Source organism: Hyaena hyaena, unplaced genomic scaffold, assembly GCF_003009895.1.
Source record: "Hyaena hyaena isolate Hyena2069 unplaced genomic scaffold, ASM300989v1 scaffold_304, whole genome shotgun sequence".
Lineage (NCBI taxonomy): Eukaryota > Metazoa > Chordata > Mammalia > Carnivora > Hyaenidae > Hyaena > Hyaena hyaena.
Genome location: NW_024080937.1, coordinates 1,531,173 through 1,559,123, shown reverse-complemented (window position 1 = coordinate 1,559,123; position 27,951 = coordinate 1,531,173). Strand labels below are relative to the sequence as shown.

General features: G+C 35.1%; 1 protein-coding gene across 2 annotated transcripts in view; it reads right to left on the bottom strand.

The window, feature by feature from the left end:
• The window catches only part of INPP4B (inositol polyphosphate-4-phosphatase type II B), a 367,571-nt gene that overhangs the window by 100,276 nt on the left and 239,344 nt on the right, over positions 1-27,951 (bottom strand). For both annotated transcript variants that reach the window (XM_039248219.1, XM_039248218.1), the window contains exons 13-14: positions 21,148-21,351; positions 5,810-5,969 (exon numbers count right to left, since the gene is read on the bottom strand). In XM_039248219.1, coding sequence (XP_039104150.1) covers positions 5,810-5,969; positions 21,148-21,351 — 364 coding nt within the window. The remainder of the gene's footprint in view (positions 1-5,809; positions 5,970-21,147; positions 21,352-27,951) is intronic.

The following is a 27,951-nucleotide window of genomic DNA, read 5'->3' as shown; positions in this document are numbered from 1 at the left end:
AGTATTCAGAGACATAGAGTATTTGACCTTTCACAGGGCATTTCATGGTAACCTTGTGGAAGAGAGAGAAATGCAGGTGTGCAGTAACATGAATGGGAGAATCTATGACTGCTTGAACACACATCCCCAAACAGTAGTGATAATATGTGCCTCAAGGGTTCATATTTATTTCTTTTTTGCTACCATATTTTTATCTACTACTTGTGTGAACAAACAGAACATGTTTGTAAAATGTGAATAAAATAAACCTGGGTTGGACAGTAAATATGATGGGTGAAAGAAATAGGACTTTGTTAGAGTGTACTCAAAAGTGTAGGGTCCTGCAGTCCTGGGTTTGCACATCCATCTCTTCAGCAGACTTGAGATGGACCGTGTGTTAATCTCTTTGTGCCCCTAGTATTTCATAATGTCTATCACACAGTGGTGCCTTAAAACTACTTGAATCTCAAAAGCTTGAAGGATATGTCAAATTTACCAAGGCTTATGGATATCGATGGAGGTAATAGCAAAATGGCAGCCATCAAAAGAGCTAATGTGAACTTAGATGTCATTAAGAGAAAAATAGTATCTAAAAGTAGTTAAGTGGTCCTCCTGTGTTACTCTGTTTGATGCTATATCTTTGAAAAATAACCAAGAAGTGGCAATTCAAAAAGGACATGATGGTTACTTTCAGAGAAGTTAGACTATAATGTGGAAAAAGGAAAGTAGATTTGTTCTGTTTGTTGCACAGAATTAGATCTGGGCCGGTGGATAAAATTAAAGGAAACTTATTTAGATCAACATCTGGAATATGCCATTCTAGAAAATAAAAAAATGGTTTTCTATCAGCGAAGATGTGTACCACAGGCTAGGTGAAAACTGGCAGAGATACTATACATAAACTTCTTAACCCAATTTAGGAGGTTTAATTACATAATCTTTAAGGGCACATTAAAATTCAGGGTTCTAATATTCAGTGATTTTGTCTGTGAGTCTTCAAGCTGTTATGAAATTAAAGGCATGTGGTCCCATGCATACAGTGGATGCTTTCAGATGCTTATAGTATGTTTAAGTTGGGGTGCCTGGGTAGCTCAGCCAGTTAAAGTGTCCAGCTCTTGGTTTTGGCTCAGGCCATCATCTTATGATTTCAGGAGTTCAAGCCCCACAGTGGGCTCTGCACTGGCAGCATGGAGCTTGCTTGAGATTCTCTCTCTCTCTCTCTCTCTCCCTGTCTCTCTCCCTCTCTCTCTGTGTCACTCCTCTACTCACGCTGTCTCTGTCTCAAAAAAAAAAAAAATCAACTTTAAAAAAAAGTATGTTTAAACGTAGAGAAGTACACAAAAATCTCATTCATTAAGAAAACCTGTGAATATATATAAGCCATGTAAGTTTAGAAAGGTATTCCATTATTTGTGTTCAGAACAGCAGAGAATGCTTTACTTCTCTCAACACTCTTCATATTAGCTCTGAAAAGAAATCTATGAAGTAAGATATATTGTAAAATCCTGGATCTAAAATAAACAAAAAAAACCCTTCAAAACTGCAGGTTTAAAACATTATTAAATAAACACACTGCAAAAGAAAAATGCACAACTTGAAAAAAATATCTGCAGGTTATAAACATCAAAAAATGGAAAAAGGTAGCACCAATTCTGAGGACCATCTGTTTAAACATGATATATATACACACCAGCAAAACAAACACGAGTTACAGCTAAAATGCAAAAAATAAAGGGCGGTGATGAAGAGAGAAAATCTGTCATAGGATTAACTTACCCTATGAGATTTCAAAATATATCCGAATATAAAACATAATAGTCAAAACCATATGAACACAGGAAAAATTCCAGAAATTGATGAAAAATATTTGCAGAACTTAATACAGAAAAAAAGAAAAAAGAAAGCAGAACAACAATAAATGATGTGCTAACAAATGCCTAGTAATATTTATGACATCATACATTTCAGTAAATTCTGGATGACTCAATCATTCAGTGAATCATTTCATTTATTAATCATAAAAAGAAAGAGTGAAATGGTTTTTCCACCCCAGCAATGAGCTGGGGTAAAATTGGGGTTGTTGGAGAAATGGGTTTTATTATTAAAAAAAATAATGGTTTGAAATACAGAATTAAGTTATATAATATCAAACATCACTAATAACTAGATAAATCACAATTCATTACAAATAAAGTTATAATAATTAACAAGTTACAGTATGCTTCTCATCCAAAATAGCATGAATTCAGAGAAGGCTGAATTCAAATGGTACTTATAGATACTGCTGATGAGAGTACCTATTGCTAAAAAGAACCATCACAATGTTCCTATCCACCCACATGTTGGTTTCTACATGCTATTCTCTACTAGAAGAAAATAGAATTTCTTGGAAAATGGCTGAACCTAGGCATGGGGCAGGGGCAGGGTAAATAAAAATGAACCAGAATGGTGCCAGAGGGTAGAGGAGTGAGTAAAAATAAAGTAAGAGAGTTAGTAAGAAAGAAAACAAGGGAGTAACTAGCCTGTGTGTGGAGGAACATGTCAGAAGGCCACTGAGACCAACCTGAAAGAACTTCTAAGGGCTAAATCCAGATCACTTTGAGCCCCAAATAAGTATTATAATATTATTAATTATAAGATAAATAATAAAATAAGTATTCATGGGTCCACACTGATATAAATAGGTAATTGTATAAATGAATACATGGGAGAGAAGGGATAACTCTCCTTATAAAATAATTCCACTTCTAGCAATAGCAATCTAACTTGGGGGAAAACGTCGAAGATGCAGTTGAAGACTTAAATGTTCAAAGATGTTTTATGTGTTAACTGCAGTGATATTATAATAATTAAATTTCTAAAATAGTGTTTTTTCTTTTGATGAATTAGTTTACAGTCATAACTGCATTTTTAGAAAATGTTTCTCAGGAAATATTCATGATATAATGATATGCATGATATCAAGAAGTACCTCTGTATTTACAATGTGTACTCCAGTTTGCATACTGTATGTATGTGTGTGTGTGTGTGTGTGTGTGTGTATAAACATAAGATATGCTCCAAATGTTTACGTCTGATTGAAATAAGAAAAGTCTGAATGAAATAAGAAAATGATAATCATACATAATCCTATTCATTTTTCTTTGCCAAATTTCTAATTTATTATTTTTTCTAATAAAACTTAAACTGCAGGTAAATTGAGGGGACATATAATTAGTGAAATTATATCTCAAATATCTGTATCTGAGATAATTTGGGGGGTAGTGTAGGTAAATACATGACTTTAGGTTATTCGTTTGCTGTATATTAGTTCAAAAAAACACCATTAATTTCTCTATTGCATTGCTTTATGTGACAAAATTCAGGGTAAACTCTGAAAATGTTTTTTTCTACCATAAGAGGAGACTATAATAATAAGAGGAAGCATTTTGTTAATATATTATTATTATATAATAAAGGTAAATTATTATTACATAATTGATTGAGCTAATCCCACTCCAACTATGCAGTACGTCCATAACTATTTTAAGTAAACTTGAACACAGATAAATCTGTAAGACATCCATTTATATATGTTAAACAACTTCTTTTATGTAGTACTATCCTCTCCAAAACATGTACTCTATATACAATTGTGTAACATGTAAAATGTTAACAAAAGCTTTAACTTTGAAACTATTTGACAATACTGTATTAAATCATTATCAGACAAAACTATGTATTTTATTTCATATACTTAAAGTGTCTTATATCCTAAAATGTTTATAACATGAAAAAGAATGGATGAAATCAATATGGATAATAAGTTAAAAATAAAATCATTTAGAGGGCACTATGTCATAATTTGGCTCTAACTATTCACAAAGCCAATCTAGTTGTGAGTTCTATGTTGATGGCAACTTCTATCTGGTTTTAGACTATAATCAAACAATGCTTCACATTCAAATGAATGTGATTCATCTAATCTTACCAAATATTTATCTGCCAAATATTTTTACTTTTGAAAATATAGTTTTGATCACACAGATACAATCTTCTGATAAAATACAAGCTATGGATAAAAATATGTAATTTCAGATAATTTCGAACTCTGTTCTTAATGAGATGTTTCAGGGAACATCAAAACACATGTGGCAGAATTCAGTATCCCGCATATTATTTCTACTACAAATGTATGATGTCTCAGGGGCACCTGGGTGACTCAGTCAGTTAATCATCCAACTTGGGCTCAGGTCATGATCTCACGGTTTGTGAGTTCAAGTCCTGCCCTGGGCCCTGTGCTGGCAGCTCAGAGCCTGGAGCTTGTTTCACATTCTGTGTCTCCCTCTCTTTCTACCTTTCCCCTCATCATGCTCTGTCTTTCTCTCTCTCAAAAATAAATACATATTAAAAAACTAAAAAAAAAGTATTATGCCTTGAAACCCATCAACGGACAGAACAAGACACTGAAATGGATTATACTTCTTCACCTTATTTTCTGGAGCGCAGCATACTGTCTGGCTTAGAGTTGCTGGTCAATAAATGTTCAATTAAAGAAAATGGAAGTATACTACTTCCTTATGACATAAGTTTTGACAAGCTTTCATTTTGATTCATGTAAAAGTTATGCAACTGACATGAATCTAACTGATATTAGATCCATTAACTAATAAAACTGATATTATTTAGAAAAGAATATGCCCATATATAGTTCGAACAAGTAGGTGTGAACATAAAGAACATTGATATAAACTTTCCCCCGTGTGAATCTTCTACAGAGGATGAGGACCATCGGCACTAAGAAAACTTTAGAAAGCCACAGTTTACAAACATGATTTAGAAACGGTTCCACTGTTAATCAAGTGATGAAAGATTGATGTTTCATATAATTAAACTCCTGATGAAAATGTGAGTAGTGAAAAATCAGGAAAACAAATTGGTAAAACATAAATTTAATTTTATAAGTATCCATATTTTCTTAGGACTCATTTTCTTAAAGTAAAAGGAAATGTGAATTTCAGAAGAAGAGAGCAGGGCAACACTGTTTATTCTCTCCAGACTCTTAAGATACCCAAAGGGCTGGGACAACCTGGCCCTTTTGTTGAAATTAATCAAATTAACAAAAAATATTTTGATATAAAAGCCATGTAGAGGGACACAACCGTAGTTAAAATTCTGATTATCATACTTAATAGTCAAACTTGTAATAGGTCATACTTTTGAAAGTATCTGTATGTCTGTCTGTATATACACATAAACACCTATACGTGTCTGCATGTGTAAGCATATGTGTATACATATATCCATGAAAACCTAGACTTACTAATATGTCTTGGGAATAATGCACGAACACATTCTTCTTATACAGAACCAAACCTTCTTATATGTTTTTGACATAATTCACAAAAATATTCCCCAGAATAAGGCAAATAGCATTTTTTTATACTGCATTCTTTTCAGGAACCATTATGAGATACTGTTTCCTGATATCCCTAGAAGTTTCTTGGAGTTTTAAGAGCAGATGCTTGTTTTGCTTCCTAATAAAAATTTGGAGGAATGTGTCAAAATAGATTAAACTATGTCAGAGTCTTCAAGAGAAAACACTTTTCTTCTTTCAAGAAGGTTTTTACGTAGCAAAAGAAAAAAAAATGAGCATTGCAAGCAGTTCTGAAAACACAACTGAGATGCAATTTGATAAATAGCCTTCTATCATCTAAGCCAAAGAGGTGGAAAAGCATGCTATCAGCACTTTCATCAAAGGCACTATTGACTCTTCTTTTTCTATCTCATTTTATCATGACTTTCTCATTTTGTTTACTCAGTCAGTGATTGGGAAAAAATGACTCCTTACCCCTTGGATGAGTTATGATGGAGTCCACTGGAGAAGGGTCTTTTTCTCCATCTTTGCTGCTGTCACCACCGCTCTCACTGCCACCATCTCTTTCAATCAGTTTATCCACCATGGCAATAATGCAATTCAGGCTCTTCCCCACACTGGCCCACACCCTATCCTGAAAAGAGCATGAGCATCACTACACAGTTTTATTGCAAATACAAGATGAGGCAAAATCTGACGAATCCATATTAGAGTAGCATGTAGAGGAGCAATCATTAGAATGCAGACTGAGTGATTAATCTGAACACTTCCATTAATTTGGCCTGACTATGAATATATAAGAAATCTGTTTCCCCTAATACAGCAAAATCTAAGTGCTATACATTTTTATTTAGTTCATTATTTTCCTCTATCCTAAAGCAATGATGAACTACTATACAATACTAAACCATAATTGAGCACAGCCTATAATATTTTAAACTGGACATACCTATATTTCTTATCAACACTTAGTAAGAAAGCAAAATCACAACAATATTGTTAAAGAATAGCCATTATGTGTCTTTAAAAATCTTGTTTTTACTTTTTATTGTGTTGATATACATAACATTGTTTACCATTTAACGATTTTTAGAGTGAGGGAGAGAGAGCATACACATAAGCAGTGGAGGGGCAGAGAAAGAAAGGGAAAGAGAACCCAAAGCAGGCTCTGCACCATGACCACAGAGCCCAATACAGGGCTTGAGCTTACAAACCATGAGATCATGACCTGAGCTGAGGTCAAGAAGGGGGGGGGGCCTAACCGACTGTGCCACCCAGGTGCTCCCAAAGTTATTTCTTAATAAAAAAATTTAAATGTAATTATCATTATGGTAGCTTCTCATCTCTAGCTTTCTTTCTTGCTCCTCTCTCCACATCATTTAGATGGAGTCACTGACTCCCCATCTGTGATGGCTAATTTCATGTCAACTTGATTGGATCACAAGTTGTCCAAGTACTTGGCTAAATGTTACTTGTGGGTGTGAATATATATGACAGTACTTAGTAGTTTATATGTTTTTACACCACGGCATATTTTTTATCCAAGTTAATTTTTCTAGTTTATAAACAGATAAACTAATTTGGGGTAAGATAAGTCTAGGAAGAAAGAACTATAGTTGAGTTTACATTATTTGATGGTTGTCTTGTAAAGACTAAGCTAGTTGAATAACATAACATATAAGTATGGGAGTTTACAGGTATGCCTACTATAGGTGAGGGGGATAAGTAGATCAAAGCTTAAAAAAGTAAGTTTGAGGTCCACCTGTAGATGACATACTACCTTGGGAAAATTGCCTCATTTCTGGGGAACCACAGTTGGTTCATCTACAGTTTAGAATAATAATTCTCACCCTGCCTCCCTCACCATGGTGCAGTGGGAGCCAAATAATATAGCCAAGTAATATAGGAGACGGTGTTATGTCTGAACTATGACCCAGGAGATCTAAAGAAGCTCACCTCTTCTGGGCTGAAATGTAGGTAAACTGAAGCAAGCTGAGGTCCTGACATCACTTATTTGGGATTTGGTGAGGAGCTTACATTCCAGACCAAAGTAACAACCTTAATGGAACCCATTCTGAATATGGCTTAATCACTGGCAAGGACTGCATCTTTAAAGCTATTCAATTGAAAAATGAAGCAACTCTGTTATTATGGGGGGGAAAAGGGAAAGGATTATTCTTAATTATCCAGATTAGCTTTGCACATGAGATAAATTTTCAACTATCTTCCTGTTGCCAATGTTGAGAAGAATTTCATATTTTGATCAAAAATCAAAATACTATTGCATGCTGCCTTTCTTATATGAAGTAATATAAGGGGTTAACCAACTTGTTTTGATTACATCTCCAAAAGCCTGAATATAAGAATATATAAAAGGATAGGTTTACATACTAAAACTATATGTTGTTCTTCCTTTATAGATACCTTGGGTTATTGGATTATACTCACTGAAAATTTACAGCCAGTAGAGAGATCTTTAGTGGCATAAGGTGCAGAGTGAAGCATGTTCACTCAAGGAAACCAACAACCATATAGTAAAAGTTTATATGGTAAACAGTAGAACAACACTGAAGTCATGAAATACTTAGAGGACACTCAAGCTGGGAGGATGTTTGTTGGGAGTGAGAAATTGAGCAGTTTCTCATGCAAGACGAATACACAATTCATACATAATCAAGTGTTTTGTTTGTTTGTTTGTTTTACTGAAGACACACTCAACAGCAGACCCTAAGTAGACTCATGCTGGTCTTTATCTTTTATTTATTTTATTTTATTAAATTTTTAAAAATGTTTTATTTCTTTCTGAGAGAGAGAGAGAGACAGTGTGAGAAGGGGAGGGTCAGAGAGAGAGGGAGATACAGAATCTGAAGCAGGCTCCAGGCTCTGAGCTAGTTGTCAGCACAGAGCCTGATGCGGGGCTCGAAACCACGAACTGTGAGATCATGACCTGAGCAGAAGTCGGACGCTTAACTGACTGAGCCACTCAGGTGCCCCATGGTCTTTATCTTTTAGAGAGGAGATCCTGCCTACGTGGTAGGGAGACAATGCTGAGCTTTACCAGTCACTGCAAAGATGACTTTACGTCATCTCCAAAGTAGGTTAAAGTTATCGATTTACATTGCTGTCTCTAATACTAGTCCAAGAGTTGTTTGAGGGCTGTGTCTTCACTGCATTACACAGGGCTTGGAGGAAAGGCAAAGAGAGAGAAGAGGAGCAAAGAAGAGAGGAGAAGGGAGATGACTCCAACCCAGAGGCAGGTTGAGGCTGTTATTTATATTCATCTGGTATACAAAATTAGCTAATTTTCCTTCAAAACTACCACATTAAATTAACATTATGGATTTAGCCTTTAGAGATGAGGACACGTCAGTTAAGAGATGTTGAGTATCATTCAATATTAAAATGGTATAAATAATTAGAAATTCTATTTGATTTCAAAGACTTGATTCTTCCCCTATGATTTCCCATAGAATTGTGGTACACAGTAAAAATTCTTTGTGAGATTACTAAAACCCTGGGGACAAGCTAGACACAGGAAGGTCAAAAGAAAGAACTGCAGGAAGAACCAGGCAGAGGGTGTGTGTCACCTCACATGAGTAAGAGTAGATGCCAGTTTCTAAGACTTGAAAATGAGTCCAAAGGCAGGTCATTAAGAGATGACATTGAAAAGGACAGGCTGGTCACATGAATTCTTAAGTTTGAAATAAAGAGGGATATATAATCAAGGATGGAACAGCCACTTGGCTAAAGAGTCAACGAGCTCAGGTCAAAGAACATAAGTGGCTAACATAAAAAGAGGACAGTGTCAGCCTCAAAATCACTCATGTGACTGGGGTATAAAAGCAGGAATGGGTTATAGGGAGAAAGCATAATTCAATTCCTAGGAGATAATTACTAATTATTCTCAGAAAAATCACTATTTTGAAATTAGGATGCTAAAAATGGGAATGCGATATTCTTGAAGGGAAACCTTGAATATCTGATTTCTTTCCCCACCAACAAACACTTTCCATAATATCTCTGTGAAAACAATCACACAAAGGAAAATAATCAGCAAAACTGCATTCTTACTCTGGTCATTTTCATGAGGACAGTCCATGTAGGAGTTTCATTTTGCTTAGATTGCTGGTATGGCTGGAGCTTACTCCACTTTCTTCCCTGCTAAAATCACAATTATTTTCAGACTGCTTCCATGAAGAGGAAACGCTGGTTAGTGAGGCAAAGGCAATGGAAGCATAAATATGTGGCTATAGTATATATTTGGTGCTTCCATACCTCCCCTTTTCGGGAGACAGATACTCCTCTAGATCCTGCTTTAATCTCTCAGCCACTTGGGAGGTGTCAAGACAAAACAAACCAAAACTGAAACTAAAACCAAAGCCAAAGCTAAAACCAAAACCAGAACCAGAACCAGAACCAGAACCAAAACCAAAACCAAAACCAAAACCAAAACCAAACCAAAAGCAAAACAACCACCTATCAGAAAAACAGATTGGCGGGGTGCCTGGCTGGCTCAGATGGAAGAGCATGTGACTCTTGTTCTCAGAGTTGTGAGTTCAAGCTGCATGTTGGACGTACAGCCTACTTGAATAAATATATGAATAAACTTAGAAAGGGCAAAAAAACCCAAAAAAACCAAAACATAGAAACAGATTGCTGGGCCTTCTCCCGCCCCCCAAAATAGCAGCCATTATTCTGCTATGTCTCCTGCTGAATGAAGTAAGTAATGGAAAATTGGTGGGTTACAGTCTAACCTTTATTAAATGAAGGTTAACTGCTGTCCTTGGCCTTAATGGAGTCTTTAGACAATTCAACTTCTTCAAAGTGAGTGGCTATAAACTATTTCTCGGCAATGTGGGCACAAAGTCAATGGAAAACTAGTAGCAATATTTAATCCATTCTGAGTCAGGTGCTGATTTTGGTGCTTATTTATTTCTGGTTTAGGACCTAAGCCCAGTGGCAATAGGTGCACAAATTTAATGGAGGTACCAGTAAGTAGTTAGTGAGACTTAGCACCTGGCAAAGTGAGCCACGAGGGCAGGGGACGTGGTGCTTATTCAGCATGTCACACATTTATGAGCTTGGAGTTATCCAGAGAAATCCTGACCCCTGTGGATCTTAAGTTAACTTAAAAATGTAAAAATAAGGGGCTTCTGGGTGGCTCAGTTGGTTAAGCATCCAACTCTTGATTTCGGCTCAGGTCATGATCTCATGGTTCTGAATTCAAGCCCCATGTCAGGCTCTTGTGCTGACAGCGTGAAGCCTGCTTTGGCTTCTTTCTCTCTCCTTCTCTCTACCCCTCCCCTACTTATGTGCACATACATACTCTCTCTCTGTCGCAAAAATAAATAAATAAACTTTAAAAAATATATATTTAAAAAATCAACAATGCTTAGCAGCTGATGGATTTTTCTAGGGCCTGTTTTTGATCAGCAAGAATGTAAAGACTAACCCAGAGTTGAAATGAAGTCCAAAGTAGCCTTGTTCTATCTATATTTCTACACATAATTTCCCACTTGTCATTAGCAATTTTTAAGGACTTCAATTAGAACTAGCCAGTGAATTAATAAGGCCAGTCCCATCTTCAAAGAGAAACTTAAGTCTATCCTTGAGTCGAGTGAGTGTAATTTGTACTCAGCTGGCCTTGATCCTCAACACTGCAAACCTTCACTCTCTCAATAGCTTGATAGCTCTTCTCTCTGAATCCTAATTTTAAGACCATTGGGTAAAAAGGAAGTTGACTTTAAATATTCTATGGCACAAACTGGCATACTTATGGCCCACAGTAGGTAATACACACAGATACTTGCACAAACACACATATAAACATACACATCATGCCCAGTAAGAATAGCCAGACACGTGATATCCATCAGAACTAAGTGAGATAACCCAACCTTTGCTTCCTATTGATTTTCCTACTTAGCTTCACCTAATTACTCTTGTAAAAATCTCTGACCTTTGTTTCCTGATCACCACACTATTGGCCTCACCCTGAAATCCAGTCCATAGTCAATATAAGTGAGATTCAGATAGTCAGCTACTGTTTCTGTAGTATTGACCTCCCCATATTCTCCTGGTCTGGCTCTCAGCCAGACCCATCCTATCAGCTATCATACAACCAGGTCTACACACGAGTGCACATTCACCTTCATCCATCACCATACTCATATCATCACTCCTCTGATCAAAAGCAGGCTTTGTACTGCAGCAAGTATTCATTCTTCTCTCAGCCTGGAGGCACCTCTGCAGTTGTGTCGACCTACATAATTCTTCTTATTTCTCGTTAATCTTCAAAACGAAAACTTCCCCAGGTCAGTCTCCTTGCTGTCCTAGAAACATGCTGTTAATTAGCTCAACATATATTTTCTGGGCATCTGATACAAGCTTGCTCAGTGCTGAACATCAAAGATAGGAAGGAAACCTTGGAGGAACTAATATTTCTATCCTGACACATACTGCTTTTTATGCTTAGAATGCTTTCTCTCATCTTCCATCAATCCAAATTCTCACCCTTTCAAGTTTCATCATCTCTAGGAATAGTTCATTCTATTCTCTCTCTGCTTAACATTTTTTCTTTCTAGTAAACTGTGTGAGGGAAATGACTATTATTTATTAATCCTTTTATTCTCAGATCCTAGTAGTCATCAGGTAGTAGATACATAAAAGATTTAATAAATGAGTGAATGAAGAAGGGATGAAAGAAGGAAGGGATGGCTTTTTAAATCTTCTCCAACCTTCATATAACTTCTTTCTGAATATTTTCAACATGTTTAATGTGTATCACACAACCACCTCCATTCTGGGAAAGATTCCATATCTTTCAATATCTCTGCTTATTTTATGAGTGTTGGCCATTCACTTGAATTACATGATACAGCTTTGAGGCCAGGATCCATATTTTATACTTAATTTGCTTTCCCCCAAGTATCTATAGCATTATTGCACACTTAATTAACATCTGTGGATTGACTAAACAACTCGTGACTTACCAGTAAAAGGATACAACTATAGTATTATTATATACATCTTCAAATTAAAGTTAGAACCAAGCTCATACTCTGAATGGCTGTGTTCTCCACAATAAAGGCCACATCATGCTAATACTTTCAATTTGGTGGAAACATTAAATAAAGCATTTGTTTAATAACAAAAAAAATCCACTGATTAACTAAAGCTCGTAATTTTAAATTGGTAACTGGATGTTATCTGCGCACCATTTGCTACACAACTGGTTGAATTATATGACATTATCAGTTGGTGTGTTGCATATAATCAATTTCCAGGATTGATTTTGTTTAACAGAATGTACCCTGATATATCAAATCAGTAGTCTGCCTCGAAAACCTCAGCATTTCTTTAACTCTTCACTAAATTATGGAGATTGAAAAATTTGTATTTAGAAAATAATGTCTCACTATTTACATTAGAATATAGTAAAGTTTGGGGTGCCTGGGTGGCTCAGTTGATTAAGCATCTGACTCTTGATTTTGGTTCAGGTCATGATCTCAAGGTCGTGAGATCGAGCACCATGTCAGGCAGGAGCCTGCTTGTAATTCTCCCTCTCCCTCTCCCTCTGCCCCTTCCCCCTTCTCTCTCAGGAAAAAAAGAGATTACTAAAGTTTAAGAGTGCTTGATTTGAATATAATCATAAATCTCTAAAATATATGTATACCAGTTTGCATATTCATTATAAACAGGAAAAATAAAAATATGATGTTGAATCAGGCATTTTAAGAGTCAACAAAGTATCTAAGGGAGACGATGGTTTCCAATATTAAAAAACACAGGATAATCATCATTACATTAATAAAAGTAAAATAATAATAAAAGTAAAATATCTCTGTTAAAAATACTGGTTTGAGTTGGAGGATGAACTGCTGATTCAGCAAATCCATTTATTCATTTATTTCTACAATAATTCTGAAAAATACATTGAACAAGTATGTATTAGGTGCTATAGAACAGGGAACTAAAGGTGAACGTATTAATTTCGTGTAGGAAAATCTAGAAATTGTCAGGATTTCACGTATATGCATGCACATAAAGATCTCATTGGGGTTTCTTTTTTTTTTAACAGAACATTTGTGCATTTTAATGGACAGTCATGAACTTTGCTTAATCACCTTTTGTGGACTTTCATATTGGATAAGTATTCGAAGCACGTTCTCCTGGGTGAAATGGACTGGAGAAGTTCAGGAATGTTTCCCATCCATCAAGAAAACAAATGATAGAACACATTTCAGCTGCCACATATGTAACAACTAGCCTAATTCTCCCTGTCTTTGCCTGCCCTTTATGATCAGGTGAGTGGATACTTCCAATGCCCCCTCCTCATTATAAGATTAACAAAAGCAGACAACCCTATTATGTGTGATTTAGGGATGAAAAAGAAAAAGCTGGGACAAGAGGAAAATAGTCACTTCCAATTCATATTTACTGGGTAACATCTAAAATTATTTTTGTACAACTAGGACCTTTGTAATTGGTCCATGAATAATCAAATAAAATTAAAATTGCAACCACTGAGTTTCTGGAAGTTTCTGAAGGCCTTAATTCATCATGTTCTGATGTTCTTCACCACGTTCTTTGGTCATCTCTGACATTCTGTATCTAATTTGAATTTTGCTGCTTTCTATATTTGGAGATATTAGAAGATAACTTATATAGTCACCTCTTGAGTTGATTATGAGACTGGGAAATATGCACTAAGGAGAGAGGGATATAGCTAGGTACTTTTGACTGGAAGAGAGACTGAATCCCCAGAAGAATTCATAAATTCTAGTAGGGAAAAGGTACCTGACACAGTGCAAAGTTACATTAAAGTTGAATATTACATATTCAAAGTAAGAAGGTATATAAGACTAATCTGAGGGCAAATTTCAAAGTCATTAATATAATCTACAAATAAGTAATGAGTACCTTTTCTGTGCATATGGTCTGCTAACTGTGGGGTACAACAGTGAACGTGATACTGACTTTGCCTCCTAGGAGCTTACAAAGACCCTGAACACATGAAGAAACATATTTAAACAAATGATTATAATTCAGTGTTATACTGAGGCTGTGTGATCACAAGATGCAAGGATAATGCTTTGTTACACAAAATGTTTTGGAGTTGAATGCATATCATATATGTATATATACATATAATACCTACATCTCTACCTATCTATCTATCACATAAAATTTTTAAATAAGTGGCCATACTTTAGTGGAAATTTTATTCATTCAGGTAACTACGCTATAAGATATTGCTTTAGAAAAGTTGAATTAGTTGTTTAGTTGTCTATAAGAATTCATTACCTCTGAAAAATGAGATTTATTTCCTTCTTATTAAGATCATGTCAGTGGTTTCACAGAACGTAATTCTAGCCACCCAGAGAACTGAACAGAATCTCTTTTGAATTATTAATTTGCATAGATACCTCTGCATTATGTACAGCCTGAATTATTTTTCCTAGATATAAGGTCTATGTTGGAGACAGAAGATGGCAAGTGAAGTTGAGAATACAGATTCCTGCAGATTGCTTGTGGAGGTATGTGGCTGGCTGAGTGTGTTTTGTCCTCTAAAGTTAGTAACATTTTGCAAATATGTATGCTTAGAGTTACTAAGTATGGCAATATAAATAGCTCTGTCAATACTCTTGTAAAGCTTAAGCTTTCATATTTGATCCAGATATTAGAGAAAGTTGTAGTACAAAATGGACTGTGAGATGTTGGTAAAGAACATCCCAGAAAGTGGTTTATGTAAATCTCATTCCAAAATGCAATCTTTGGGAATACTGAGTTACAGAGAAACCACAATTTTTTTCAGGTTATACATGGAATTTATTAACACTATGCCCAATATACTTATTACTATAAATTTATGCTATTGCTTCTATAATTTACAACATTATTGAAAATGTATTATATATTAGTGTGGGTCATCTATTATGCTCATATGACATAAACATATTTTACCATAAGAAGGCATAGCAAAGGTTTCCCTAGTTTAAGTGTGAATTAAAATTTAAAATTTGATTTACATTTCCAAAATGAAGAAGGGAATTAACTGGGTAATTTGGATGCTGAAAAGTTGCCTGATATAGAAATTTAGTTCAATTAAAAAATGGGTTTGGAATATGGCTATATAAAAAGAATAGTTTTTTTTTTTTTTTACTTCTGTTCTTTGCTGGAATGAAACAGAATATAAAGGATCAGAAGTTTATTTTTTTTTTAACAATTTTTGAATGAGGGTAGACAGATTTAGCCCTGAACCCATCAGTGTAGTAATGTTGAAGTTAAATCACAGTGTTCTAGAGAATAGTAAAATTACTGGAAATGACAAAAACTGGGTCAACTTAATACTTTAGTTGGATGACATGCTTTCATATTTTGGACAAACTAATCTTGGAATCCCAGCTGCTAGAAGCATCTGTTGTAGAGATAAAGAGAAAGAAAAGCAATATGTCATTTTTACCAGCTAAAAAATGAAGAATGTTATATTAGTCTATTTCTTTGGACAGATTGCCATAAAATTCCAACATTCCTTTGGTTTGTTTACTAATTTTTCAGGAAAATAAATCTTTAAAGCACTTAATCATTTAATAAGTACAATACAGCAAATAACAGACACTTTTTTTGGTCAATGATCATTTTAGCTTCAATCTCTTCCATAATGACTTGATAATTATTATCCAGAATCATATGTCATCAATTTTGCCAACAAAACAAGTTGAAAAGAGAACTGCTGATTTAGGATTAATAGAGATTCTCTCTCCTAACCTCAAAAAGAAAGGTTTTTATATGTATTAACAGAGGAGAATACAAGAGTAATTTACTAGTATATATTTAGTTTCTAATATTTATTATAAGAAGCTAAACGCAGCTGTTCAAGTTAAATAAATTTAATAGCACAGTCTCTAGAGGCATTTTCAATTAGCTACTGTTTTTTGGATTTACTCACCTTTTCAAGTTAATTTAATTTAACTTTTTAAATGTTTATTTATTTATTTTGAGAGAGAGATTATATGCATAAGAGCAAGTAGGGAAGGGCCAGAGAGAGAGGAGAGAGAGAATCTCAAGCAGGCTCAGCATTATCAGAACAGAGCCTGATTCAGGGCTTGATCTCACCAACCATGATATCATAAGCTGAGCTGAAATCAAGAGTCAGATGCTTAACCGACTGATCGACCCAGGTACCCCTCATTTTTTCAAATGTAGATAAAGCTTAGAAAAGAATGTCAAATGGTTACAACTTCGGTAATTTTTTTTTCTAATAAGAGTTTTCTGTCTTTTAACAAAGGTATCTTCTCAATAGGAAGTAAATGCTATGGAAAATCAATCAGAATGTTATATAACAACAAAACTTGGTTACATTTGCAAATAGGGTCAAATTACTTTAAAAGGAGAGAGTTAGAAGCAGCTTTTCTGAGTGGGAAAGATTTTCCTTATAATTGTGGCAAATTTAGGAACAGTATTCATATACTTTCTAGCAACAGTGTGTTCTGGGGGAAATTCAGAAATTATATGAAAGATGATAGAGAGATACATATCTTTATTATGACCCTACCCTCTTGTCTGTGAAGGAAACCAAACCACCTGAGAAACTGAGAAGACACGTCTGCATCAGCTGGAAGAAAAAAATCAGTAAGACTTTTTCTTAATGTCGAGAGACTAAAGTATTCCCAAAACAATAATGAAGGATAAACCAACAACCAGATAGACTCCTACTGCAACCCTGACTGGCCCTTCACAAGCAAGGGAATTCTTCTTAATTTTTCTAAATGTTGCCAGTAAGCACCTCTACCCATTGTTTCGGTGGTCATTTGAAACCTTACCCTTTTCTTCAGCCCATCCTCCTCTCCCCCTTGTCTTTGCACATGATTCCACTTTAAAGATAAAATAAAGCACCCGCATTAATATCCAAACAATATAAAGAACTCATACAACTCAGAAAAAATTTAAAAAGTGGCCAGAGGAACTGAATAGACATCTTTCCAAAGGAGACGCACAAATAGCCAACAGGTATGTGACAAGGTGCTCAATATCACTAATCATCAGGGAAATGCAAGTCAAAACCACAATCACATATCAACTCATACATGTTAGAATGGTTACCATAAAAAAGATAAGAGATAACAAATGCTGGTGTGGATGTGGAGAAAAGAGAACCCTGGGTGGTGTGGTGGGAGTGCAAATTGGTGCAGCCGCTGAGAAACAATCTGGAGGTTCCTCAAAAAACTAAACATAGAACAGCCATATGATCCGGCAACTCAACTTCTGAGGACGTCTATACCCAAAGGAAATGAAATCACAATCTCAAAGAGATATCAGCACCCCCACATTCACTGCAGCATTATTTACAATGACCAAGATATAGAAACAACTTATGTGTCCATTAGCAGATGAATGGACAAAGGAAATGTGGTAAATATGTAGAAAATCATTCAGCCATAAGAAGAAAGAAGGAAATTCTGCCATTTGCAACAACATGGATGGACCCTGAAGGCATTAAGATCAGTGACATAAGTCAGATGGAGAAAGGCAGATAGTGTACGGTCTCATTTATATGTAGAGTCTAAAAACAGACAGACAACAAGAAACTCACAGAAACAGACAACAGGTTGGTGATTGCCAGAGGTGAGGGCCAGGGGTGGTGGGATAAATAGGTAAAGGATGTCAAAAGTTACAAACTTCCAGTTATAAGATAATAAGTCATGGGGCTGTAATGCACAGCATAATGACTATAGTTAACAACACAGTATTGTACATTTAAAGTTGTAAGACAGTAGATTTTAAAAGTTCTCATCAGAAAAAAAAATCAACTATGTGAGGTGCTGTATGTTAACTAAATTTAGTATGGCAATTATTTCTCAAATCATTATCATGTGTAGCCTAAACGAATACAGTATTATATGTTAGTTCTATCTCAATACATCTGGAAAAATATTTTAAGCAAACAAAAAAGGAAACATACAGCCTCACTCACCCTCGCAAAAGTGAAGCTGATCCTTATATTCTCCTCACAGTCTCAGCAGAGGAGCCCACTTTTGCCCAGGACTACCCTCCACCTGTGTGCTAGAATTGAGTCTCGTCTCTATTGAGAAAGAACCTTGCTCTACCAGTCATCACCTACCCACTTCTCAAATGGCTTTTGGAATCCAAACATGCTCAAATTTCACCATCTTTAAAGCAAAACAAGTAAACTGCTAATATTAATCACACACCCAGGCACACACAAGCTCTCTCTCTTCTTATATGTCAGCTAATGTGTTCCTGTCCGTCAGTCATTCTCTTTCTTGAATGGTTAACTTTCTATTCACTTTTAAATCTTTAGAATTACTTCTGGAGGGGCCCCTGGATGGCTCAGTCCATTAAGCCATTTGACTTCGGCTCAGGTCATGATCTCATGGTTTGTGGGTTTGAGCCCTGAGTCAGTCTCTCTGTTGACAGCTCATAGCCTGGAGCCTGCTTGGGATTCTATATCCCTCTCTCTTTCTGCCTCTCCTGCTCACCCTCTGTCTCTCTCTCTCCCTCAAAAATAAATAAACATTAAAAATATATATATAACATCTAAAATTTAAAAAGGAATTACTTCTAGAAATCCACATGACCACCAGACTCCTTTCCAGCTTTCTCCCACATACAACCCTAAGTTACTCTATAGTTCTTGTCTTTCTAGAGCCCTGAATAGGTAGGACATGGAGTCTTTGCATCCCTGGGTGTTTCACTCTGTCCTCAGCATGCAGCACCCCGAACTAGGCAGAAGCGGTGTTCGGGAACTCTCAAAGAACCGAATGGCTCACCTCAGGCCTCATCAACTCACTACGCATTTCCCATGCTCTTCCTTCTTTTCCCCTCATAAGAAGGTCTGTACGTCCAATCCTGAGTGGAAAGCCGTATTCGCAGAGCATATTGTCTACCACCTCTCTCTCTTCAACGTCTGTCACAACCTTTTGTAACTCTGCTAAGATGTCTTATCTATCACTAGACTCTTGAGTTCTAGAACCTAAGGATCTAGTGTTACTTACCTTCCCATTTGGAGCACCTACAATATAGAAGTTCTCAAAATTATCTAAAGAAAAGGAAATAAGGAGGGAGGGATAGAGAGGGACACTTTTGAGCGGCAGGAAACTGTCAAGGTGTGGGGGAGGATTTGCATAACAAAGCGAGGTGAAAATTATAAAAACAGAAGATACCCAACTTCAAAATTTTTACTTGATATAATATAAAAATGGTAACTATTTGTCACAAGGTTGATGTCATATATTTAAGTAAATGAAATACAAGTTCTTTTCTATATCTACTCAAACTCTTTAAAATTCACAACACACATTTTATAATAGATCCAGTTTCCCCATTTACATTAAGAGATAGTATTCATCCCCATAATAAGATTATATAATTTATGCATCTTAAAAAAGAAAACATATAGCAGTAATACTAAAGTAATACAATGCATTTCCCAGGCCTTCCCAGGTAATGGGGCATTATTGCACAGGTAAATCATTTATCTCATGACCACCCAAAGAGCTAAATAGAACAGGTACTGTTATTTTCACTTTACAATTGAGAAAATTGAACTTCAGAGAGGTTAAAAGGTATATACGCCTTGGAGCTGTGAATAAATTGAAGAAGAAGGTGAAGGTAAAAAGGAGAAATATTAGATTTGCTCTTCTGAAAATGCTTCAGTGGGAGAAGCACAATCTTAATCAGCAGCAACAAATACTTATTCAGCATTTACCTCTAGGAACCCAGCTCTGTCTTTCCTGTGATAGAAGTTTTATCACAAGGAAGAGCAGGCATCACTTCACAGCCCTTCAGACAGCAATTTTTTTTTGAGAGACCTGGGCCTTTCAAATAATTTACTCCCTGAATGCAAGGATGACAGGAAAAGACCTAGGATGGTGGGAAAGGCAATCATTAACCGTTTAACATCTAATATGGCTAGCATGCTATTTTCTTTGTTAAACTTATGATACAGTAAAAAGCTTCCTTCTGTGTGTGTGTCTGTGTGTGTGTGTGTGTGTGTGTGTGTGTGTGTGTGATATGCACATACTTTGTTTTTGGATAATTAACATGTTTTAATTCAGGAACAAATGTTTCCCTTTAGCCAGCACCTTCATGTTTCTCTTGTTTTATTCTGTCCAACTAGAGTTTCTATTATCATGTTGGCTTTTTGTTTTGTTTTGTTTTTTGCCTGTACTACCTATTTTTTCAGATGCTTTTATGTGGCCTTTTTTTTTTTTTTTGCCAATTTTAGAGCACCTGAAGAACATCTTTTTAACAAAATAATCATAAAGAAGAAGGATTTAAGAGATATCTATGCCCATTGCTATGTAAACGCTAATATTTTTTGAAGTTCATCCAGAACTAAAACACTGGATTGCAGTAAGAAAATATTCACAACAAGTAGTGGATATGAATGCCTTTTGACTCTTTTTCTAAAAAACACAATTTTAATGGTTCACGTTACTTTGGCAATAAATACAGAAAAGTATTATAGAGTCATGTAATTGTGGCATCTTGGCTTTTATGACATCTTGGTTTTATATATATATACATCTTGGTTATATATATATATGTAATAATATTTATATAATACATATATATATATTACTCTAAATTTTATGCTAAATAAATATGATCAGGAATAAAACTTCCATTTATAATTTTCCCCCAAGGACAAATGTGACCTATTTATGCACAATCTGTATTATGAACAGCTTTCCAACTTGTTTTGATAAAAAGGAGAGATTTTTATCTTTCTTGCTTTACTTCTCAGGACTAAACATCAGGAGGCAAATGATGTGCAAGAGACTTACCCACTCTTCCTCATCATAGTCTGAATGATGTGGTATGGAGTCTTGCCTTCTCATCAGTGGGGGCGGGTCCTGGGGACAGCTCTCCTCTGTGCTGCTTTTAGGAGAGGGTGGTTTCTTAAGGACACCTCCTGGCCTGGCAGTGTAGAGGGCTAAAAGAGCACTTCTGACCAGCTGATCCTTGAAGGCATGTACAAAAAGCTCTGTCTGGAAAGAAATTGACAAGGATTAGAAACACCATGGTAGGCATCTCAGCATAGAGCTATGAAAAGGTCAACTGCAGATTTGTTGGCACATAAGTGATGCACGTGGTGGAAAAAGTACAAGCAACAGAGAGAGAAAATGATTCATACCAATCAATGAAAGTAGTTGAGTTTTGGGGGGATGCCAAGGCCTTGAGTCCTCCTCCTGTGCTAAAAGTTAATGCTGAGGTTCTGTGGGCACTATAAACACCAGCTGTCTCCTCAGCCCCCTCTCTTTTAATTCCAAATTCTGTCTCTGAAGATGAATTTCACTAGACATAATCATTTGAACACTGTCTACCTGCCGCGCCTTTCAAGTAATTCCAAATGCACCTTAAAAGAAAATGTGATCAGACTATGCATATTCTATAGTTTAAACAGACTGAAAGTCTAAAGACGTATCTTTAAAAATAGAGGCAGGAGACCTTTTTTTTTTCTTTTTAGTATCATGAGTAGATTTCAACAGTAGAAATGCTATAGGCAGTTTTCCCATGAAAATATTTGACTTTAATTCCTTATTGTCACCCCTTCAACTGTCTCCTCCATCAAATGGTTTCAGTAATGCTCAGTGTTAATGAGGCTGCTGTGAAACTTGCTATGGTAGATTTTACAAGCTTGTGGTAAATACCTAGTAAGCACTATAGAAATGATAGAAATGACAGCTTCCCAACAATAACGAACTTTACAGCAGTACTTTGCAATTTCCTGATGAAATGTTTAATAGCTTCACCCTGTACTGTACTGGAGGCTGCAGTAATTGATTTTCTGTATTATACTAGACTTAACACGAATGCGGTCTAACAATCTATTCAGTCAGAGTAGAGTATTGACTCATATTGCTAACACATTCACATACTGTAATCTGTTGGGAAGGAGTCCTTCAACTCATAGTATTATTTTAATAATAGTTGATACCATCACCATTTCATGAGACACTTGGATGTAATGGTGACTTCACCATCGCTATAACTCAAGGTAATCATTTACTGGAATATTCTCAATATGCAGTCTACAGTGCCATGTCTAACTAATGATTACTAAATTATCCCTTAAAAATCCCTGTTGTAAGTGTCAGCAATTAAAGAAAACCAGTTAAACTCCATGCAAAACAATTACCCAATAAGACTATGTTAATAAAACTACATATGCTAATTAGACTACATAGTTAAGTCTTTGCAGTAGATTATGAAATTCTAGAGCTGCACAAGACCTTAAAGTCAGACCTCTCATTAACCAGATAAACTAAAAAGGAAGAGTGATGCCCAGAACAGACTGCTTACCAGTAACTAGAGCCCTAGTTTTCTAACAAATTCAGTAGCTTTTCCCTTTACTCCACACCACCTATCAACCCACTGTCACCTGCATGCTTCTGTCCTTCTCCCTCTTCTTCCTTAACCCCAAGCTCCTCGAAAGCTTTGCGCATCTACTTGCTCCTCTAATTAATCATGTCTACAATGATCAATGTAACTATCTTCACAGTTAAACTTTATTGGATGTTTTTAAATACTTTAACCTATTGGTTGTATTGAAAGCACTTTGAAGGTAAGTAGACAAGAAATATTTTTAAAAAGGATGTACCAGAATAAAACACTGAAAAATATTTTGGTAATAAATTAGGAAAACAAAAGGAAAAGGCAGCTCATACTGAAAAGGCATACAAAAAACATTAATTGATGTTCACAATGAAGTGTTAAAATGAGAATGAAGGATACAAAAAAATATTGATAAAAATGTAGCAAGACAGTACTCACACAAGGCAAGATAGTTATAGAAAAATAGGGAAACACATTATTTACATAATTTTAATAGAGTATGGATAGATACATCAATATGGATTTAAATATTTAAAAATGCAAATTTACTTCCATTCAGCTTAACTATTTCTCTATTGATAGATTCAATAAATTCTTTTGACTTATTTTTAGAGCAAAACAGCTTGCTTTCTTTGAATTTCTGCTACTACAGCTCAAATCTCCATAACAGTCATCTAATTACTATGTAGCTGAATATATATTCACACCCAATGAAATCTACAGTTCTTATAATTGCCATCATTTTCTTCCCACTGCACACATGCACAGAGATTCTACTTCATTTATTGAAATTTCATTTGGGTTGATTTGTCACCAAAGACATAAAAGATAGTACAGTAGATTCCTGCAGTATTACAACCCAGAATTTTCTTGGGGGGGCATGGCTGAATGAATACACAAAATCTTATAGAAACACTTTATGTCTATATTGAAAAATTCATCTGGCTCTTTAGAAACTCTGTGAGTCACTAAGATCCTTTGCACAGAATTGCACTTTGTTAGAAAACAGCCAAATATTCCATTACTATAACCATATGACCTGGAAATTTTCTTGACCAGCACTACTTAGTAGATGTAGACCAATGCAGACCCTGATGTTTTATACTCAAAATAAATTAGCTTGAAGAGATTAATGTAATCACTCAATTCCAATACATCTGTATGCTGCTGTTCTTCCAACTGAGATGACGCTAAGAAAATTCAAAGTCATGGGAAGGATGTGGAGTTGCCTACTGACTGAATGTATTGAAAACCTTTTCCTTTCCTGACTCAGCTCACTTCATTAAATGAAAGGGAAAAGGCTGTCTACGTGTAATCATAAGGGTAGACAAATCAATTTATTCAAAAATAGTTTAATAATATAGCAAAAAAAGCATAAACTCTGAACCTAAGGTAAATCATTTCATTTGTTTGATATTAAAAAAGAGAAATGGTATCTTAAAAATGAAATGTTTTCTTGCCTTCCTGACATTTTTTCAATTCATATTCTCATGCAAGTGTTCTTCAAAGTAACACACAGAATTATCTACAAGTATAAAACCAGTAAAATTACTTTTCCTGGGGTTGAATTTCCTAGGTTCCTCAATATTAATGGCAGAGGAATAGTTAGGAATATGTTTATTTAAAACCACCCTTTTAAACTAGAGATCTCAACAGATTAAGCAAAGTCTCATACTATTTAGAATCTCCTTTTTTTCATTGAAAAAATTCAAAGTGATGCCAATCCCACCTGCAATACAGAAGTAGCCAATCACATAAACAGGTAATTATTATTTTAGTAGTCATGTAAATGACAAAAAAGACTCCAGTTTATTTTTTTTTCCCTTACCTTATCATTCCCAACTAGCACCCAACTAGCCTCTTTTACTTTCATCAGCTGCATGGTCCCTATTTGATATCATTGGATGTCTATTTCATTATTTAGGTATAACTGACATATAAAATTATATTAGTTTCATATGTACAGTATAAGGATTCAATATTTGAATATATTGCAACATTATCACCACAATAAGTCTGTATGTTTTTAAAATTTTGATATGCTTTAATTATTTCATAGGGCAATAGTATTATACTGTGTAATTAGTACATGAATATGTATGTTTTCTATATTCTCTAAAGAAAAGAACACTGAACCTTCAGAAGAGTTACTTGACATCTGGGCAGATCATACAAATTATTCACTTGACCTTGGCTAAGTAAGTCACATAACCACTTTTCTCCAGTTTGCACAAAATTACAATGCCTACCTATGTAACCGTCATAGTAGTTCGTTGTAAACTGCAAACTCTCCTATTTATGCTCCCCTTTCTTGAATTGTCTTTTCCGTTTCCTTTGTTGACTCAGTATCACAGACTCACTCAAAATATGGTAAATGAATCCTAATGGACCTTAAACCACTTTCTTAAAAATATTTTTTCCCATTGGTGATACAACACATTTCCCCATAGCTTCAACTACTATCTTTATGCCGCCGTCTCTAAAATCCATCTCTGCCTACCTCTTGAACCAGCACTTGTCACCTGTTTCCACCTGAAAGTCCTTCAAGTTTAGAAGTCACAGCCTGATCTCAAGTGTCTTCCATAAATGTGTTCTTCCCACTTTTCAAACTGTGTGGTGTCATCCCTATGCAGCAGCTCAGTGTCTAACTGTCTGGATCCTCTTCAGCAATATTTATCTTCTAGATTAGTCATTTATTTCTACTAGTTATACCTTTTCAGTAATTTCAAAGATTATTTCCACAGCTAGTCTCAGTTAAGATCCTTTCTACATTCCATGGGGATACCTTCCATAGTCTCCTTACTGGTTGATTTAATTTTCCTAAACTAATGCTTTGCTTTACAGGAGGTTCTTCAAGGCCACCAACATTAAAATGCAGACATCTGAATGCCAGCCCAGAAGCTGAATCAGAATTTGTATTTTTAGCAGGCTCCCCCAAGAGCAATACTGACATTCTGTAATGCCCAATAATGTCCAATAATTCAAAGCCACTGTCTAGCTCAGCTTCTCTATTCTATGAGGATCATCTTCACAAAGCAGGTCTGAAGTTCATCTTACTCAATAACCTTCCAACTTACGAAAGAGACTTTCTCTTGGGTGACTAACCAGGAGTGAAATGTGTGTGTGTGTGTATACACACATATATACATATTTATGTTTATTATATTTATATAAACATTATGAGACACTGCTGAACTGTTTTTCAAAATGTGCAAGTAGTTATGTAAGTAGTATATGAATGTTCCTGTCGTTCCATGCCCTCCCCAACTCCTCAATGCTCAATCTTTTTGATTTCAGCTATTCTAGTGGGTAGTTAGTATTATCTCTTTTTAATGTAAATTAGTATTTCCCTAAAAACAAATGATGATGAGCATCTTTACATGTGCTTATTTGCCATCCATATATTCATTCATCTCTGGTGAAATGTCATTCCAATTTTTTTTTGCCCATTTTTAATTGAGTTGTCTGTCTTATTATTAAATTGTAAGAATGTTTTATGTATTCTGATTCAATCCCTTTGTAAGATACATATTTTATAAATCTTTTCTCAGTCCAGACTTGCCTTCCATTTTTTTAATAGTGTCATCTGAAGACTATCTCCTGGAAACTTTAATGAAAGCTTTTGATTTTGATGATGCCTTGCACAGCATGTGTTTTCTTATACTGGTTCATACTTTTTGTGTCCTAAGAAATATTTGTCTAATCTGAGATGACAAAAATTTTCTACTATGTTGTCTTCTAGAAGTTTTTTTTGTTTGAATCTTTCTTTTAGCTTTTATATTAAGATCTATGATCGATTTTGAATTAATATTTATAGATATGTGAGATAAAGATAAAGGAAGGTTTTTTGTTTTTGGTTTTTTTTTTTTTTTTGCATATGGATATCCAATTGTTCCTGAGTTTTATGTTAAGAATACATCATTTTCGTGGTGAATTTTCTTTGCTCTCTCTCTAAGGTTATTTGAACATATATGTGTGAGTCTATTTCTAAATTCTCTATTCCATCACATTGTTGTCTAGAAAGTTATTAACCACATAATACATTCAGTATTATTTTTATTTTAAAGAATAAACTTATTTTAAATAAGTTTAAGTAAGTTAAAGTCTGACTTTAAAAAAAATATCTGGGGGCGCCTGGGTGGTTCAGTCGGTTAAGCATCTGACTTCGGCTCAGGTCACGATCTTGCGGTTCATGGATTCATGCCCCGCATCGGGTTCTGTGCTGGCAGCTCAGAGCCTGGAGCCTATTTCAGGTTCTGCGTCTCCCTCTCTCTCTGCCCCTTGCCCGCTCATGCTCTGTCTCTCTCTGTCTCAAAAATAAACTATAATAAAAAATTTAAAAAATAAAATAAAAATAAAAAAATTTGTCCAGGTACTTACCATTTCTAGCACTCTTTATTCTTTTGTTGGATCCATTTTTTCCCCACCTTATCACTTTCTTCTGCCTGAAAACTTTACTTTAAAATTTGTAGTAGTACAAGTTTGCTATGAAATCTTCCAGTTTTTATTTGTCCAAATGGTCTTTATTTCATCTTTATACTTGAGAGGTATCTTCTTTTGATAAGGAATTATAATTTGTGTGTGTGTGTCAGTACTTTGAAGATATTACTCTATAAGAGTAATATCCTTCCTGCTTCTTCTAGGACTCCAATTACATGCATATTAGATTTCTTGGTATTGTTTGATAAGTCATTCATGTTCTATATATGTTTTAATGTATTTTTCTTTGCACTTCATTTAAATAGTTTCTAATCTTATATTTTCAAATTCACTATTTATTCTTTGAAGTGACCCGTCTACTAATTCTGGCTAGTACATATTTTTATTTTAAAAATTATATTTTGTGTTTTTCTTATTGCTATGTTATTCTTTTTTTCAATCTTCCATTTTTCCTCCTCATCCTGTTTATGTGTTTGTCTGCTTCCCTAAATATATGGACTGTATTTATAATTGCTGTTGTAATGTCCTTATCTGCTAAATTCATCATCTCTATTATTTCTGGGTCTGTTTCTGTTGCTTGATTATTCTTCTGGTTGTGAGTCATATATTCCTGCTTAATTGTTTGCTTGGTATATGCTTATTTCATCAAGTAAATGTTTACCATTTAAAGAGGAATATAAGAAGAAGAAATAGGAGTTCTATCATGAAATTTCATCTTCATTTATACTTCTATATACATTCATATATACTTTCACTTTCACCAGCTATAAAAGAAAACAAAAACAAAGAAAAGGTCCTCTATCCATTAATTT